This window comes from Rhinoderma darwinii, chromosome 3, assembly GCF_050947455.1.
Source record: "Rhinoderma darwinii isolate aRhiDar2 chromosome 3, aRhiDar2.hap1, whole genome shotgun sequence".
Lineage (NCBI taxonomy): Eukaryota > Metazoa > Chordata > Amphibia > Anura > Rhinodermatidae > Rhinoderma > Rhinoderma darwinii.
The window spans coordinates 329765373-329783230 of NC_134689.1; the positions used below are offsets into that span (position 1 = coordinate 329765373).

Sequence of the window (17858 nt, forward strand, 5' to 3'; positions counted from 1 at the left end):
CTAATTACGTCCGTAATTGACGGACGTATTTCGGCCGCAAGTCCCGCACCGAACACAGTGCAGGGAGCCGGGCTCCTAGCATCATACTTATGTACGATGCTAGGAGTCCCTGCCTCTCCGTAGAACTACTGTCCCGTACTGAAAACATGATTACAGTACGGGACAGTTGTCCTGCAGAGAGGCAGGGACTCCTAGCATCGTATATAACTATGATGATAGGAGCCCGGCTCCCTGCACTGTGTTCGGTCCGGGACTTGCGGCCGAAATACGTCCGTCAATTACGGACGTAATTAGTGTGTGTGCACATACCCTTAGGCACCATGTCAGGTTTGAAGAGGTCTTGTGGTGCCAAAACAGTGGAAACACCTAAAAGTGACCCAATTTTTTAAACTACACCTCTCAGGCAATTTATCTAGGGGTATAGTTAGCATTTTTACCCCACAGGTTTTTTGCTGAATTTATTCGAATTAGTCTGTGAAAATTAAAATCAACTTTTTTTTCTGGAAAAACTTAGAATTGTCGAATTTTTGCAAGGAATAAAGGAGAAAAAGCACCCCAATATTTGTAAAACAATTTCTCCCGATTACGGGAATACCCTACATGTGGTAATAAACTGCTGTTTGGACCCACGGCAGTGCTCAGAAGGGAAGGAGCGCCATTTTAATTTTGGAACGCAGATTTTACTGCAATGGTTTTCGGTGCCGTGTCGCGTTTGCAACGCCCTGGAGGGACCTAAACAATTGAAATCCCCCAAAAGTGAACCCATTTTGGAAATTATACCACTCAGGGAATTTTTCTAGTGGTAGAGTTACCATTTTGACCCCACAGGTTTTTTGCTGAATTTATTGGAATTAGTCTGTGAAGATGAAAATAGACATTTTTTTCTGAAAAATCATAGAATTTTCACATTTTTATAAGGAATAAAGGAGAAAAAGCACCTCAGAATTTATAAACCACTTTCTCCTGATTGTGGCAATACCCCATATGTGGTAATAAACTGCTGTTTGGACCCACGGCAGGGCTCAGAAGGGAAAGAGTACCATTTGGATTTTGCAGCTCAGATTTTGCAGAATTGGTTTCCGGGGGCCATGTCGCATTTGCAGAGCCCCTGAAGTACCAGTACAGTAGAAATTCCCCATGTGTGATCCCATTTTGGAGACTATACCCCTCAAAGAATTAAATTAGAGGTGTAGTGAACATTTTGATCCCTCAGGTGTTTTATAGATTTTATTAGTATGGGGCCGTGAAAATGAAAATTTATTTTTTTCCCAATAACCTGTAGATTTAGCTCATCATTTTTCATTTCCACAAGGAATACAAGAGAAAAGATACCCCAAAATGTGACACAATTTCTCCTGAGTAGGGAAGTACCCCATATGTGGTTGTAAAGGGTCTAAAGGGAAAAAGCGCAATTTCGTTTTTGGAGTGGAGATTTTACAAAATTTGGTTTTGGTGCCATGTTGCATTGCGCTGAGGTACCAGTACAGTGAAAACTCCCGAGAAGTGACCCCATGTGGGAAACTACACCCCTCAAGAAATTCATCTAGAAGTGTAGTGAGCATTTTGACCCCAAAGGTTTTGCAGAAATTAGTGCACAGTGGATGTTGCAGATTGGAAATTGCCATTTTCCACAGATATGCTATTTCAGTGCCCAATGTTTTGTGCCCAGCTTATGCCACTTTAGACACACACCCCATAAATTGTTAAGCGGTTCTCCAGAGTACAGTAATACTCCATATGTGATCATAAACTGGTGTTTGGGCACACTGCCAGGCCCAGAAGAAGCGCCATTTGGCTTTTGGAGCGCAGATTTTGCTTGGTAGTATTGTTTAGTGTTTTACTGGTGTTTGTTTATAATGTGGGGGGTATATGTAAGCTGTGCAGAATACAACAGGGTATATGTAAGCTGGGCGGAGTACATCAGGGTATATGTAAGCTGTGCGGAATACAACAGGGTATATGTAAGCTGGGCGGAGTACATCAGGGTATATGTAGGCTGGGCGGAGTACATCAGGGTATATGTAAGCTGTGCGGAATACAACAGGGTATATGTAAGCTGGGCGGAGTACATCAGGGTATATGTAAGCTGTGCGGAATACAACAGGGTATATGTAAGCTGGGCGGAGTACATCAGGGTATATGTAGGCTGGGCGGAGTACATCAGGGTATATGTAAGCTGGGCGGAGTACATCAGGGCATATGTAAGCTGGGCGGAGTACATCAGGGCATATGTAAGCTGGGCGGAGTACATCAGGGCATATGTAAGCTGGGCGGAGTACATCAGGGCATATGTAAGCTGGGCGGAGTACATCAGGGCATATGTAAGCTGGGCGGAGTACATCAGGGTATATGTAAGCTGGGCGGAGTACATCAGGGTATATGTAAGCTGGGCGGAGTACATCAGGGTATATGTAAGCTGGGCGGAGTACATCAGGGTATATGTAAGCTGGGCGGAGTACATCAGGGTATATGTAAGCTGGGCGGAGTACATCAGGGTATATGTAGGCTGGGCGGAGTACATCAGGGTATGTGTAGGCTGGGCGGAGTACATCAGGGTATGTGTAGGCTGGGCGGAGTACATCAGGGTATGTGTAAGCTGGGCGGAGTACAACAGGGTATATGTAAGCTGGGCGGAGTACATCAGGGTATATGTAAGCTGGACGGAGTACATCAGGGTATATGTAAGCTGGGCGGAGTACATCAGGCTATATGTAAGCTGGGCGGAGTACATCAGGGTATATGTAAGCTGGGCGGAGTACATCAGGGTATATGTAAGCTGGGCGGAGTACATCAGGGCATATGTAAGCTGGGTGGAGTACATCAGGGTATATGTAAGCTGGGCGGAGTACATCAGGGTATATGTAGGCTGGGCGGAGTACATCAGGGTATGTGTAGGCTGGGCGGAGTACATCAGGGTATGTGTAGGCTGGGCGGAGTACATCAGGGTATGTGTAGGCTGGGCGGAGTACATCAGGGTATGTGTAGGCTGGGCGGAGTACATCAGGGTATATGTAGGCTGGGCGGAGTACAACAGGGTATATGTAAGCTGGGCGGAGTACATCAGGGTATATGTAAGCTGGGCGGAGTACATCAGGGTATATGTAAGCTGGGCGGAGTACATCAGGGTATATGTAAGCTGGGCGGAGTACATCAGGGTATATGTAAGCTGGGCGGAGTACATCAGGGTATATGTAAGCTGGGCGGAGTACATCAGGGTATATGTAAGCTGGGCGGAGTACATCAGGGTATATGTAAGCTGGGCGGAGTACATCAGGGTATATGTAAGCTGGGCGGAGTACCTCAGGGTATATGTAAGCTGGGCGGAGTACATCAGGGTATATGTAAGCTGGGCGGAGTACATCAGGTTATAATAGGATGATGTAATAATGGGGTAAATGAATAATAAAATTACTTATCCATGGATAGTGACGTACGCTTTCAACCAATCCTTTATGCACAGGCCGGATTTTTGGGTGCAGGAGTCGCACTTCCAAAGGGTGTCCGTGGTATTGTACAAAATATCCGCACTCCAGCATTGTCTAATCTTTGACTTCTTCACTAGCCCCATGTGTAGCACAGACCCCAAAATGCCATAGTTTCCGCTGCATTTACAGGGTCGCGTCTAGCAGTGGGGGCTGCAAATAATGACGTGGGGTTTTAGGTGAAGAACTGCTGCACGTATAAATTCGTCTGGGCTGTCGTTTTGCATTATTGCATTCCAAGAGTCATAACTTTTTATTTTTCCGTTGACGAGCTGTCTGAGTTCTTGATTTTTCATGGGACGAGCTGTAGTTTTTATTAATATCATTTTGGGGTACATGTGATAATTTGATCAGTTTTTATTAAATTTTTCGGAGATGAGACCAAAAAACAGATTGTCTTGCTGTTTTTTTTTATAAATTTTTAACAGCGTTCTCTGTGCAGTATAAACAACATGTTTACTTTATTCTGCGGTTCGATATGATTATGGCAATACCAAATTTATATCGTTTTTATATGTTTTACTACTTTTACACAATAAAAACACTTTTTTCTAAATAAAATGTTAGCGTCACCATATCCTGAGAGTTATAACTTTTTTATTTTTTGTTGACGGAGCTGTGTTAGGGCTTGATTTTTGCGTGTGGTTTTTATTGGTACCATGTTTGGGTACGCGCGACTTTTTGGTCACTTTTTATTCAATTTTTTTGGAAACAACGTGACCAAAAAAAGGAATTCTGATTGTTTTTTTTATTGTATTTTTTGTATGGTGTTTATCGTGCAGGATAAATAATATGATATTTTTATAGGTCAGGACGATACGAACGCGGCGATACCTTTTATGTCTAGTTTTTGTCTTTTTTTTTTTCTGATTATAAAGGGCTTGATCAGGGAAACAAGGCGACTTTTATTGTTTTTATTACATAAAACTTTGATTTATTTATCTAAAACTTATTTTTTTACTTATTTTTTTTTTTCGCTTTTTATTTTACACATACTATGGGACTTGAAGATCTGATCTTCTGATCCCTTGTACAATACACTGCACTACTTCTGTATGTACTTGTGTAGTGCAGTGTATTGTTACTGTCATTTTACAACTGACAGTTGAGCCTATTACGTCCTGCCTCGGGTTGGACATAATAGGCTCCTGCACCTGGCAACCAGGAAGCCGTTTCTAGGCTTCCTGGTTGCCATTGCAACCATCAGCACCCCGCGATTTTTCGCGGGGGGCCAACGAGGTACAGAGGGAACCCCCTCCTTCTGTCAATCACTTAAATGTCGCTATTGACATTCGCATTTGTGGGGTTAAATGGCAGCGATCGGAGAGAACTTTGATCGCAGCGGGATGTCAGCAGTATATTACAGCTGACACCTGCTAAGGATGAAGCGCCGCACAGCTCCTGTGCCCGCTTCATCCTCAGGGCGTTACGGTACGCCCATTTGCGGGAACGACCCGCTATAAAGGACGTACAGTAACGCCCATTTGCGGGAAGGGGTTAATGACAAGACCATTTTGCGTGTTGATGACCAAGGATTATTTTTGGTTTTTTAACGGCCGCATTCCAAGAGTCATAACTTTTTTTTTTTTCATATTCACATTTTTTATTGTGTTCCAATACACACAGATACAGAACACAGTGGAGGGAAGGCCTCAATACACTAAAGGAAAACAACAAATAAGGCCAAAGCCCAAAACAAAAAAGTGTGCATCACATCCCAGTACAAAGGACATTATTCATTATACAGCAGCAGCATTAATGAGCCTAAAAAAAAAAAAAAGAGGAGCACTGCAAAGGACGAAATATAAAAATAACAACTTAGACTCCTATACAACATAAGGTACAATGAGGCCAATAAATGCAATCAGATGAGGAGAGGCATATTACCCTAGACAGGGGAAGAGAAAGAATAGAAAAAAATCACGGGTAAGGGAAGGAGGAAAACATGGGGAGCCTGGACTCCAGTATCATGAACGAAAACAGAAAAGCGCAAAAACCGCTATACACATATTAGAGGCATATTCGAACTCCAGGTACAGCAGTAAGATAGGAGGAAGTAAAACCAACGTAATCCATGGAGACCATGTAGACGTGTATCTTACAGAAGCAGCCAGGGAATGGGCCACCACGTGTTCCATTCTCTGTGTCAAGGCAACTTCTTGAAACCACTCATCTAACGTTGGGGGAACCACTGTTTTCCACGGGTTTACCGACTTTGCTGCTTGAAGGAGATGCCTAGTTAGGGAAATTTTATAAATGTGTAATAGCATAGGGAACATAAATAAAAGAGCCGTCTCTGGAGAATTGGGAACATAGACTCCAGTAACCTCTAATTTTTGTTTTAAGTACCGCATCCCAAAAACTCCTCAACGAAGGGCAACTCCACCAAACATGAGACATGGAACCTCCCATAGCTCCACAACGCCACCATTTATCAGGCACGGACAGATATCATTTATGAAGAGCAACCGGAACCCGGAACCATCTAGAAACAATTTTGTAACTAGTTTCCTGGGCTCTGATGGCTATAGAGGCTTTTTGAGAAAGGGAGAAACACCGCTTCCATTGTGCGTCAGTGAAATTAGTATGTAATTCTCTCTCCCAAGCCCTGCAGTTGCTGAGATCGTTGGGAAAGGAGTCGTTTGTATAATGTGGAGATTGCATGGGTAGGGGGCAGGGTGGAAACACATAAGCGTTCAAAATCAGTAAGCAGCCGGTGAAGATGGGCGCGGCGATTAATAGCACCAAAAAAATGCTTTAACTGGGAATATTCAAACATATGGTGAGTGGAGGGCGTATAAGCTGGATAGATGGAGGCTAGAGGGAGTAGAGAGGAATCAGAAAGGACCTGAGTAAAATACATAGGATTGGTGGATGACCTGCCTAGGAAGGAGCGACCAGCCCTATCAGCAGGAAAGGCTGGATTGTCAGTAATATGGGTTAAAGGACCCAATGGGTCTATGAGCGAACCTCCCGCCCCTGAAGACCGCAAAGCCAAGTGGGTGTGGTAAACAACAAATGAGGCTTGAGTCGGTCTGTTCCCAAACAGGGTCCACGGCAGGGTAGATAGGGTACTAGGGCAGAGTGGTTGGGCTAAACGAACCCATATTTTTGATTCGCGATTATGAAAAAAATCCAGCACACGAGCATGAATCGACGCCAAGTAATAGAGGCGACAGTCCGGCAGACCAACCCCACCTGTATCTCTCCGCACTCCCCAGCTTACAATAGTATAAATATGAACAGCTAACGTTATACACGCACTGTAAATAAAGAGGGAGGAAGGCATTTGAAAACAATACAGGCAATCTCGATATCAAACCGCAAATAAGAAAAAGGAGGAATTACAGGAGCTGGTTACAGCTAACAAAATAACATAAGACCCAGAGTATACATGACAGCGACAATGCAACTCAGATCATCACGCCGAACAGTTAGTCTGCACACGTGACCTGCGGTCTAGGCGCAGGTCTCGTTCTTGCCTGCGCCTAGACCGTCTGCTGGGCCCGCGTGGAGGGCGACCCCCAGTGGTAGGCAAATGCACAGAGAGCAGGCATCCCGCCCGTGATCCTCCGCCTGCAGTTAACAGCGAGGGCCACTCCGGTAGTGAAACATGAAGAAGGTCTAAGTCCCGCAAAAAAATAGGCAAGTCAGTCGGGGATCGTATAGTATACGTGCGACCATCTTGTCTGACCATCAGGGCAAAAGGTAAGCCCCATCTGTAGATGATGCACTGGCTCCGGAGTACCTCCAGAAGGGGTTTGAGAGCAGATCTTTGCGCAAGGGTATGTCTAGACAGATCAGGCAAGATACGTATCTGCGTACCTTAATGAGGAATCATGGGCTGCTGTCGGATTTTTTGTAGAATAGAGCTTCCTTGATGGCGTAAAAGTGGATTCGGCAAATGACATCTCTTGGACACTGATCATCAATACTCAGTGGACGGAGGGCTCTATGTGCCCGATCAATTTCTATATGAGGACGACCCAATAAGTTATTGAAGATGGTAGACAGAGTAGAGAACAGATCAAATGGATTCGGGCAATCCCCGAATACATAAGTTGTTCCTCCGGTTATGATTCTCAATATCACCGAGATGTTGTTGCAAAATGAACAATTGAGCCGAGTGCTGTTCGATAGTAGATTGAATATTTGCAATAGTGGCCGTGTTAGTGACACGGTCCTGAGTAAGGGTGTCCACCCTTGTAGCAAGTGAGGAAAGTTCAGCATGGAACTTGGTAAACTCCAGCTTACATTCTTCCACAATCTGTTTGGCAAAGGAAGTCAGATCAGCCCTAGTGGGCAACAATTGAGCAAGCTGACGGATATCTGAAATAGTAGCTGGTCTGTTTTCACAGACAGATGAGGAGTCCGAAAGACTTAATCCAAGAACAGCCGGACTATCATCCGGAACATGAGCATAATCCGGGTCAGGATGAGTAGAGGAATGGAACAGAGAATCCTGGCTATGGGTGTGCAATACAGGCAAAGTCCAGTGATGTGGGGGAGACCCCAGAGGCAGGGACGGTGGGATGGTCGGCTGCATATTAGGGGGGCTGCTCCATGAGGCGCCAGAGGACGAAGAGGGGGAAGCCCCCACCAGTGCAGGGCCTTGAAGAGGGTGGAGGAGTTCTGGGGCTTCCAGCCCTGAAGGCCCAACAGCAGACAAGGCAGCATGAGGCCCAGGACCTCTGTACTCACTGTGCCTCCTGGATGGATCCTCCAGCTGTGCACCGACAGATGGAGGAGAGTCCACTACAACAGAGACCGCCGGTTCTAAATCCAGCAACCCAGGCGTTCCTGGATCGGTCGTGAGCAGCACGCAGACAGGGGCTGGAGGAGGTGGGCCAGCGGGCCGTGGAGGAATTTTTTTAAGGAGAGAGTCCCGTCGGCCATCTTGGGAAGCCACGTGCTCCGCAGCAAGGAGAGCGGCCGCCGTAAAGCTCTCACCAGAGGCCTCCAGGCCAGGCAGGGGATCCAGCACCACTGTAGCCAGAGCTCCCCTAAGGGGAGGCTGTTTGGAGGGCCGTATTCGTGTGAGCAGGCCCAAGGCCTTGCACATAAAAGTCCCGGGCCTCCGCACCACCGAAATCCCGAGGATTAGACAGGGAGTCAGAGGCCTCCAGCAGTTGCACCCGGGAAGGTAAGGTGACGTCGTCTGGGGCCATCTCGGAGCACTGGGGCAGCGGTGGAGAGGGCGGGCGGCCATCTTGACCTCGGGCCTCAGCCCGGAGCGGAGACTGCATCTGGGTCTGCCACCCATAATCGGACCCAATGCCACTCTGGGGAGATGAGGGACGGCTAGAGGCTGCAGCCTTGTTCTTTTTACTAGCCTTCCCCATTGCAGGGAGTGGATGTCAGCCGATTTAAAGAGGCTCTGTCACCACATAAGTGCCCTATCTCCTACATAAGGAGATGGGCGCTATAATGTAGGTGACAGCAGTGGTTTTTATGTAGAAAAACTATCTATTTTCAACACGTTATTAGCGATTTTAGCTTTATGCTAATGACTTAATGCCAAACAGGGCGTGTTTTTACTTTAGACCAAGTGGGCGTTGTACAGAGGAGGGTATGACGCTGACCAATCGGCATCATACACTTCTCTCCATTCACTTCCTCAGCGCATAGGGATCCTGCTAGATCACTATGTGCTGTCTTATACTGACACAATAACATTACTGAAGTGTTTAGACAGTGAATAGACATTCCTTCCAGCCAGGACGGGATGTCTATTCACAATCCTGACACTTCTGTAACGTTTCTGTGGTACTTACAGCAGAGCAAAGCGTAATCTCGGGAGATCACGCTGTAAATGACAAGTTACAGCGAGGTTACGCTTTGCTCTGCTTTAAGTACCACAGAAACGTTACGGAAGTGTCGGGTTGTGAATAGACATCCTGTCCTGGCTGGAAGGAATGTCTATTCACTGTCTAAACACTTCAGTAATGTTAATGTGTCAGTATAAGACAGCACATTGCGAACAACGCAGTGTCACTATGCGCTGACTAAATGAATGGAGAGAAGTGTATGACGCTGATTGTTCCACGTCATACACTCCTCTGTACAACGCCCACTTGGTCTAAAGTAAAAACACGCCCATTTGGGCATTAAGAAAGTAATTCGCATAAAGCTAAAATCGCTAATAAAGTGGTGAAAATAGATTGTTTTTCTAAATAAAAACCACTGCTGTAACCTACATTATAGCGCTGATCACATTATGTAGGAGATAGGGCACTTATAATGTGGTGACAGAGCCTCTTTAACAAAAGCTGGTGGAGGAGCTAGAGAAAGCACGTCCTCACGCCCCGTGTCGAAACGTTTTTTTTTTTTAAGTCCGTCAACATAGCCGTATAAGGGCTTGTTTTTTGCGGGGCGAGTTGTATTTTCTAATTGCACCATTTTTAGATGCTTATAATATATCGATTAACTTTATATTAGGAGAGAATTGAAAATAAGCAGCGTAAATAACATGTTAACTTTATTTTATGAGTCGGCTTGATTACGGGGATACCAAACGTAAAGGTTTTATATGTTTTCCTACGTTTGCGCAATAAAAACCCTTTTAGAAAAAAATTACTTCTTTTTGCATCGCCGCATTCCAAAATCCGTAACTTTTTTATTTTTCTATCAATGTGGCCGTATGTGGGCTTGATTTTTGCGGGCCAAGGTGTAGTTTTCATTAGTACTATTTTGGGGCAGATAGGACTTATAGATTAACCTTTATTAAAATTTTTATGGGGGGGGGGAATGGGAGAAAAGAGAATTTTGCCATTGTCTTTTGCGTTGTTTTTTTGGATGCTGTTCATCCGGTGTTCATTTTATTTTTCAAGTCGTTATGATCGCGGGGATACCATATATGTGTATGTGTTATTTGTTTTGACACTTACTAAATAAATAGTTTTATTTTATTTTGACTGTAAATAGTTTTTTTTCCATAAACTTTATTTAACTGCTTTACATTTTATTTTTTAGTCCCACCAGGAGACTTCACTACGCGATCTGCTGATCGCATATATAATGCTTTGGTATACTTAGTATACCAAAGCATTATTGCCTGTCAGTGTAAAATGGCCTAACAGGCATTTGCCTTGTTAGGCCCCCGGCTGGCATGGAAACCCGACGGCTCCCAGCGATTTCTTTGCGGGGGCGCCGATGGGGAGACAGAGGGTGCTCCCTCCCTCTATCAAACACATTAGATGTCGCTGTCGCTATTGACAGCGGCATTTAATGGGTTAAACTGCCGGAATCCTAGCGCGCTTTGATTCCGCCAGTTGTGGCTGGAGCCAGGCTGTGTATAACAGCCGTGATCCTGTCGCTGATCTCGTGGGTACACTGGCAGTACTCACACGACCAGAGGACGGATATATCCGTCCTTTTGCAGGAACTAACTCCTGCATAGGACGGATATATCCGTCCTTCGTTGTAAAGGGGTTAAAGGAAGGCCATAAAGTCTCTCCTCTCCCAGATCTGGTTTTGGCTTAAAAAAAATGCGTGCAAAATTTTTATTAAATCTGCACTGTGTGACCAAGTCCTTATAGTTGGTTATTGAATGACACAATCACGCGCTGCACTGTATGGCCTATGCGACACCTCCAGCTACGTTGTTTACATACCGCCATAGGTTTCCAGGACCGGAAACGGCTGGAGAGTGGCCCATAATTTTTTAATAATACAGTACTGTATTGGTAATTTATATATATATATATATATATATATATATATATATACACACACACACACACACACACATACACACTGCCGTTCAAAAGTTTAGGGTCACTTAGAAATTTCCTTATTTTTGAAAGAAAAGCACAGTTTTTTTTTCAATGAAGATAACATTAAATTAATCAGAAATACACTCTATACATTGTTAATGTACTAATTGACTATTCTAGCTGCAAACGTCTGGTTTTTAATGCAATATCTACATAGGTGTATAGAGGCCCATTTCCAGCAACCATCACTCCAGTGTTCTAATGGTACATTGTGTTTGCTAACTGTGTTAGAAGGCTAATGGATGATTAGAAAACACTTGAAAACCCTTGTGCAATTATGTTAGCACCGCTGTAAACAGAGGAGCTATAAAACTGACCTTCCTTTGAGCTAGTTGAGAATCTGGAGCATTACATTTGTGGGTTCGATTAAACTCTCCAAATGGCTAGAAAAAGAGAGCTTTCATGTGAAACTCGACAGTCTATTCTTGTTCTTAGAAATGAAGACTATTCCATGCGAGAAATTGCCAAGAAACTGAAGATTTCCTACAACGGTGTGTACTACTCCCTTCAGAGGACAGCACACACAGGCTCTAACCAGAGTAGAAAGAGAAGTGGGAGGCCCCGCTGCACAACTGAGCAACAAGACAAGTACATTAGAGTCTCTAGTGTGAGAAATAGACGCCTCACAGGTCCTCAACTGGCAGCTTCATTAAATAGTACCCGCAAAACGCCAGTGTCAACGTCTACAGTAAAGAGGCGACTCCAGGATGCTGGCCTTCAGGGCAGAGTGGCAAAGAAAAAGCCATATCTGAGACTGGCTAATAAAAGGAAAAGATTAATATGGGCAAAAGCACACAGACATTGGACAGAGGAAGATTGGAAAAAAGTGTTATGGACAGACGAATCGAAGTTTGAGGTGTTTGGATCACACAGAAGAACATTTGTGAAACGCAGAACAACTGAAAAGATGCTGGAAGAGTGCCTGACACCATCTGTCAAGCATGGTGGAGGTAATGTGATGGTCTGGGGTTGCTTTGGTGCTGGTAAAGTGGGAGATTTGTACAAGGTAAAAGGGATTTTGAATAAGGAAGGCGATCACTCCATTTTGCAACGCCATGCCATACCCTGTGGACAGCGCTTGATTGGAGCCAATTTCATCCTACAATAGGACAATGACCCAAAGCACACCTCCAAATTATGCAAGAACTATTTAGGGAAGAAGCAGGCAGCTGGTATTCTATCTGTAATGGAGTGGCCAGCGCAGTCACCAGATCTCAACCCCATAGAGCTGTTGTGGGAGCAGCTTGACCGTATGATACGCAAGAAGTGCCCATCAAGCCAATCCAACTTGTGGGAGGGCCTTCTGGAATCATGGGGTGAAATTTCTCCCGATTACCTCAGCAAATTAACTGCTAGAATGCCAAAGGTCTGCAATGCTGTAATTGCTGCAAATGGAGCATTCTTTGACGAAAGCAAAGTTTGAAGGAGAAAATTATTATTTCAAATTAAAATCATTATTTCTAACCTTGTCAATGTCTTGACTATATTTTCTAGTCATTTTCCAACTCATTTGATAAATATAAGTGTGAGTTTTCATGGAAAACACAAAATTATCTGGGTGACCCCAAACTTTTGAACGGTAGTGTGTGTATATGTGTGTATATGTATGTGTGTGTGTGTGTGTGTGTGTGTATATATATATATATATAATCAGTTTTAAATAAAACACTGAGCACTGATCTCCAGGATAGCACCTGCGGGGAGTATGGCTGAAATATTGTTTGTTTACTTACATCTCATCCATTTATAGGGGACACGTACGCGAGATTACCTTTAGGGCTAATGTATAGGGGGTACTATGGATCCGTTTGTTTCGTGTTGTCTGTTTATCCAATTTTGTCACAATATTCTACTTTTTACAGTGTTCGTGAGCAGGTAAACAAAGGGGAGTCTGGACCATTATCTTATAAGGTATGTAATGTAAATATAGTTTAGGAGTTACGTCACTTTCACAAAATCTTTGATATGTCATAGAGAAATTTCAGAAGTTTTCATCAATGAGGTTCCAGGTGCTGAGGCCCGACTCTCGCTGAAATGAAGGTGCTAAGGAGAGCTGATCTCAGCAGAAGGTTCAGAGCGCTTTGTTGAGCGCTTCTGCCCCATCGGTTTAGCGACTGCACGAGTCTCACACACTGAGCCCCATAAATCAAAACTTCTCTATATGACATATCAAAAGTTTTGTGAAAGTGCAGATACTCTTTAAAGTTATGCAACTTTCTAATATACTTTGTGTTTCAACTCCTTAACCCTCTTAAAGATCTCTGCTTGCTGCCAGTGAATGGAAACCATATTAATATCCAGGCACTAAAAAACCCTGTCCTGATCATGTCTTATTAACCAAGATGCTGGGTTTGTTATACGAGTTGTCCAGCTTCTCTACCCCCCAGCAAAACAGCTGTAATCGCGAAGTGAAGCTGCACACGGCTCCTCATTTACCTTGTAGCACTGTAGGAGAAGCGTAGTATTATACCGCAACCATGCGTGCCCCTTCATTCTAGCTCAGCAGGATGATCCTGGGTGTGGAAAAAGCCTCTATGTACTGTAGGAAGAAGTGTAGTACTACACAGTACCTAATTCAACTGAATGGGTGACCATGAGCACGTCTTCGTACTAGCTGAGAAGAATGGTCATGGGTGTGGGAACAGTCTTTATGATCTGTATATTCCTGATGGTAAAACCCATGTGTGTGTTACAGCTCTTTTTTTTGTACTGAGCTATGTATCTGACATGATCAGGACAGGTTTTCAGCCTCTGGTTGTCAACAAGAATTATTCCAATACTAACACTAACGGCAGGCAGAGTTCTTGTATATGATGTGAAACCTCTAATGGCTAGGAAATAGTTTAAAGGGGTTATCCAGCGCCATAAAATTATATGCATTTATCCAATAACTCTATTAAGTAACTTACTAATATACTACTTCTTACTATAGTGTGCCCGTCCGCAGATTAAGAACAGTCACGTGTTCCTAGAAGTTCTGTAGTTCATTCAGCAGTGATGACGCAGAGACACGGGCCCACGTGACCAAGAGGGTTCTCTGTGTCGGCACGTCCTCAAATCACAAGACCGCTAGGGGTCTGGCACAGTGGCGCTGTTGAGGAAGTAAGCCAGCCCTCTTTTCCACTCCGCTCTCTTGGAAGTACACTACCCAGCTCATGCACAATGTGGGCAGGGATAGATGAGCACAGGGGATAGAAGGGGATGCCAGGATTTGTAGTTTTACAGGTCACGCTGAAACTGCAGGTCCCACCATATTACCAGAGGATAACAAGCGGCTCTGGCGTTACATCGCGGTGCTACAAGTAAAGTAAACTTATGTTTTTGGCCACTCAAGCCACTAGTGGCCATGCTTGAAGGTGTTTGCAGGTGTTTTTTTGTAATAATTGTTGTTTTTTTGGGTCCCCTGGATAACCCCTTGATTTAAATGTTAATTGTAGGTTGCCTTACTTAGAGGCTATAAATGACCCAATGACGTACATCTACATCAAGATGGTGGCATGCAAAAGAACTTGAACAGCAGCAGCCCACCTGTGAGTGACCGCTGGTCTCCTGCTGTAAAATTGGGGATCAGAGAAAACTCTGATCCCGGCCGTTTTAATAGCAACTTCCGCATCTAAGGAACTTGAGAGAGAGGGAGGAGGAATAAATGTTAAAATCCAACTTGTCCAACTCTTAAAGAAAGTATATTGTTGGACTGTCTGGCAGTGCCAATATGCACTAAACTTTTGGTGGATCCTCTTGCAGTCTTCGTCGATCTGATGAGAAAAATCTAGTGCATATGAGTGATAGCGCACGGAGTGATAGCGCACGGAGTGATAGCGCACGGAGTGATAGCGCACGGAGTGATAGCGCACGGAGTGATAGCGCACGGAGTGATAGCGCACGGAGTGATAGCGCACGGAGTGATAGCGCACGGAGTGATAGCGCACGGAGTGATAGCGCACGGAGTGATAGCGCACGGAGTGATAGCGCACGGAGTGATAGACTTTTGACTGTGGACATGCTTTCAATTTTCTTTTTTTTTTCCTCCGCCTCCCGCAAGGATGAGCTACAGGCTCACATGGTCAGCCCTGGCCAGTGCCAGTCACTGGAGAGTTTCTGGAGCTGGAACGGAATGGCTTTTGTGGTGGAGAAAAAGGTATGTTTAGTGCAAGAAAATATTATTGTTTGTATTTCTCTTTTGATCTAACTCATCAAAGGACTTTGTATTTTTACATGCTCGGCTTACATAAATGAGAACAACGCTTAGGAACATTGTAATTTGTATTGTTTTCGGCTGTACGGAGGTGCTGACTCCGTACTGACACGTCTGTCTATGAAACCACTGCTTATAGGATAACGTGTTATGAAGCTTTGTTATTTACATTGTACAGGGAGGGCCATTTATATGGATACATCTAAATAAAATGGGAATGGTTGGTGATATTAACTTTCTGTTTGTGGCACATTAGTATATGGGAGGGGGGAAACTTTTCAAGCTGGGTGTTGACCATGGCGGCCATTTTGAAGTCGGCCATTTTGTATCCAACTTTAGTTTTTTCAATTGGAAGAGGGTCATGTGACACATCAAACTTATCGAGAATTTCACAAGAAAAACAATGGTGTGCTTGGTTTTAACGTTACTTTATTCTTTCATGAGTTATTTACAAGTTTCTGACCAATTCTAAAATGTGTTCAAAGTGCTGCCCATTGTGTTAGATTGCCAATGCAACCCTCTTCTCCCACTCTTCACACACTGATAGCAACACCGCAGAAGAAATGCTAGCACAGGCTTCCAGTATCCGTAGTTTCAGTTGCTGCACATCTCGTATCTTCACAGCATAGACAATTGCCTGCAGATGACGCCAAAGATAAAAGTCACCTCAAGGCCACGGGATATCTGAAATTGCTACATGATGATGTGTTTCCCTCTTTATGCACTGAAGCTGGCACATTCCCTGAGTTTTTCCAGCAAGATGGTGCACCACCACATTATGGGTGTCAGGTCCGAGCATTCCTAGATGAACAGTTTCCTGGAAAGTGGATTGGTCGTCGTGGGCCAGTTGAATGGCCCCCTAGGTCTCCCGATCTGACCCCCTTAGACTTTTATCTTTGGGGTCATCTGAAGGCAATTGTCTATGCTGTGAAGATACGAGATGTGCAGCAACTGAAACTACGGATACTGGAAGCCTGTGCTAGCATTTCTTCTGCGGTGTTGCTATCAGTGTGTGAAAAGTGGGAGAAGAGGGTTGCATTGACAATCCAACACAATGGGCAGCACTTTGAACACATTTTATAAGTGGTCAGAAACTTGTAAATAACTCATGAAAGAATAAAGTAACGTTAAAACCAAGCACACCATTGTTTTTCTTGTGAAATTCTCGATAAGTTTGATGTGTCACATGACCCTCTTCCCATTGAAAAAACGAAAGTTGGATACAAAATGGCCGACTTCAAAATGGCCGCCATGGTCAACACCCAGCTTGAAAACTTTCCCCCCTCCCATATACTAATGTGCCACAAACAGGAAGTTAATATCACCAACCATTCCCATTTTATTTAGGTGTATCCATATAAATGGCCCACCCTGTATAATTAGGCCCACTAGGTCACATACCTCCACGTACAATATGAATAACGGAAGAAGAGAGCGAGAAATCCAGCCTTCTCTAATGTCCAGTAGTTGCTTCAATAGCCTGCTACGATGACAAGCTTCTGAAGTCTGTTACTTAGATTTTGTGATATTTCAATAAATCAGCTTCATCTATATTGGATATTACGGAGTGTTGGACTTGTATCTTCCACATTATCTTCCGTACATCAAGCTAATGCAAATTGGCCTTGTCTAAGCAGGTGATAATAGATAATAGATTTATTTCTTAAATTTAAATTGCAAAGTGGTAAATTGCAAAATTTCAAAGTTGAATTGAATGAGTACGAGATGTGAAAAGCTCAGAACTTTTTGAATACATCAATATGATAGATGTAACTCTTTAATTGCAGCCTTTGAAACTGGAGGAAGATATCTTGGAAGAATCTAAGACTAGTGACAGCCACTCATTCAATCTTTCAGTAGAAAAACCCTGTGCGCCACTGCCTGTCTCAACCATGCAAGCCAGGTACCTGTCATCTATATCTTTGGAGAATAATAAACTAAGACAGGGGTCTGCAACCTTAAGCACTACAGATGTTGTGAAACTACAACTCCCAGCATGCCCTGACAGCCAAATGCTTGATTATTCCAGCCAAAAGCTGGAAGAACTTGCTAGGGGACAAAAGTGCAAGGGAGCATCTGCTGTGCAGGCATGTCCACCCCACCTTACACCATTGATGGATGGCTCTATTGGTTACAAGGAATAACAAAGGCTGCCATAGGAGGTTAAATAGTCTTAATCGAGTGGCATTTTCTATAAAACTTTATTAGTAATATATAGACTGAATGGCAACTTCATTAGAAACACCTGGTGTCAGCAGTTCAGGCTGGTGGAGGTGGGTGGAGTAATGGTGTGGGGAATGCTTTCTTGGCACACCCTGGGTGTTCTGATACTTATGGATGGACGTTTGAACAGCAGGACTTATCTAAGCATTGTGGCCAATATCCCTTCTTTGCAGCTATTTACCC

The 17858-nt window shown here is 44.1% G+C and overlaps 1 protein-coding gene across 2 annotated transcripts in view; it reads left to right on the forward strand.

Annotated features, from left to right (window-relative positions):
* The window catches only part of ZWILCH (zwilch kinetochore protein), a 62479-nt gene that overhangs the window by 5530 nt on the left and 39091 nt on the right, over positions 1 to 17858 (forward strand). For both annotated transcript variants that reach the window (XM_075858324.1, XM_075858323.1), the window contains exons 2-4: positions 13120 to 13168; positions 15300 to 15395; positions 17240 to 17355. In XM_075858324.1, coding sequence (XP_075714439.1) covers positions 13120 to 13168; positions 15300 to 15395; positions 17240 to 17355 — 261 coding nt within the window. The remainder of the gene's footprint in view (positions 1 to 13119; positions 13169 to 15299; positions 15396 to 17239; positions 17356 to 17858) is intronic.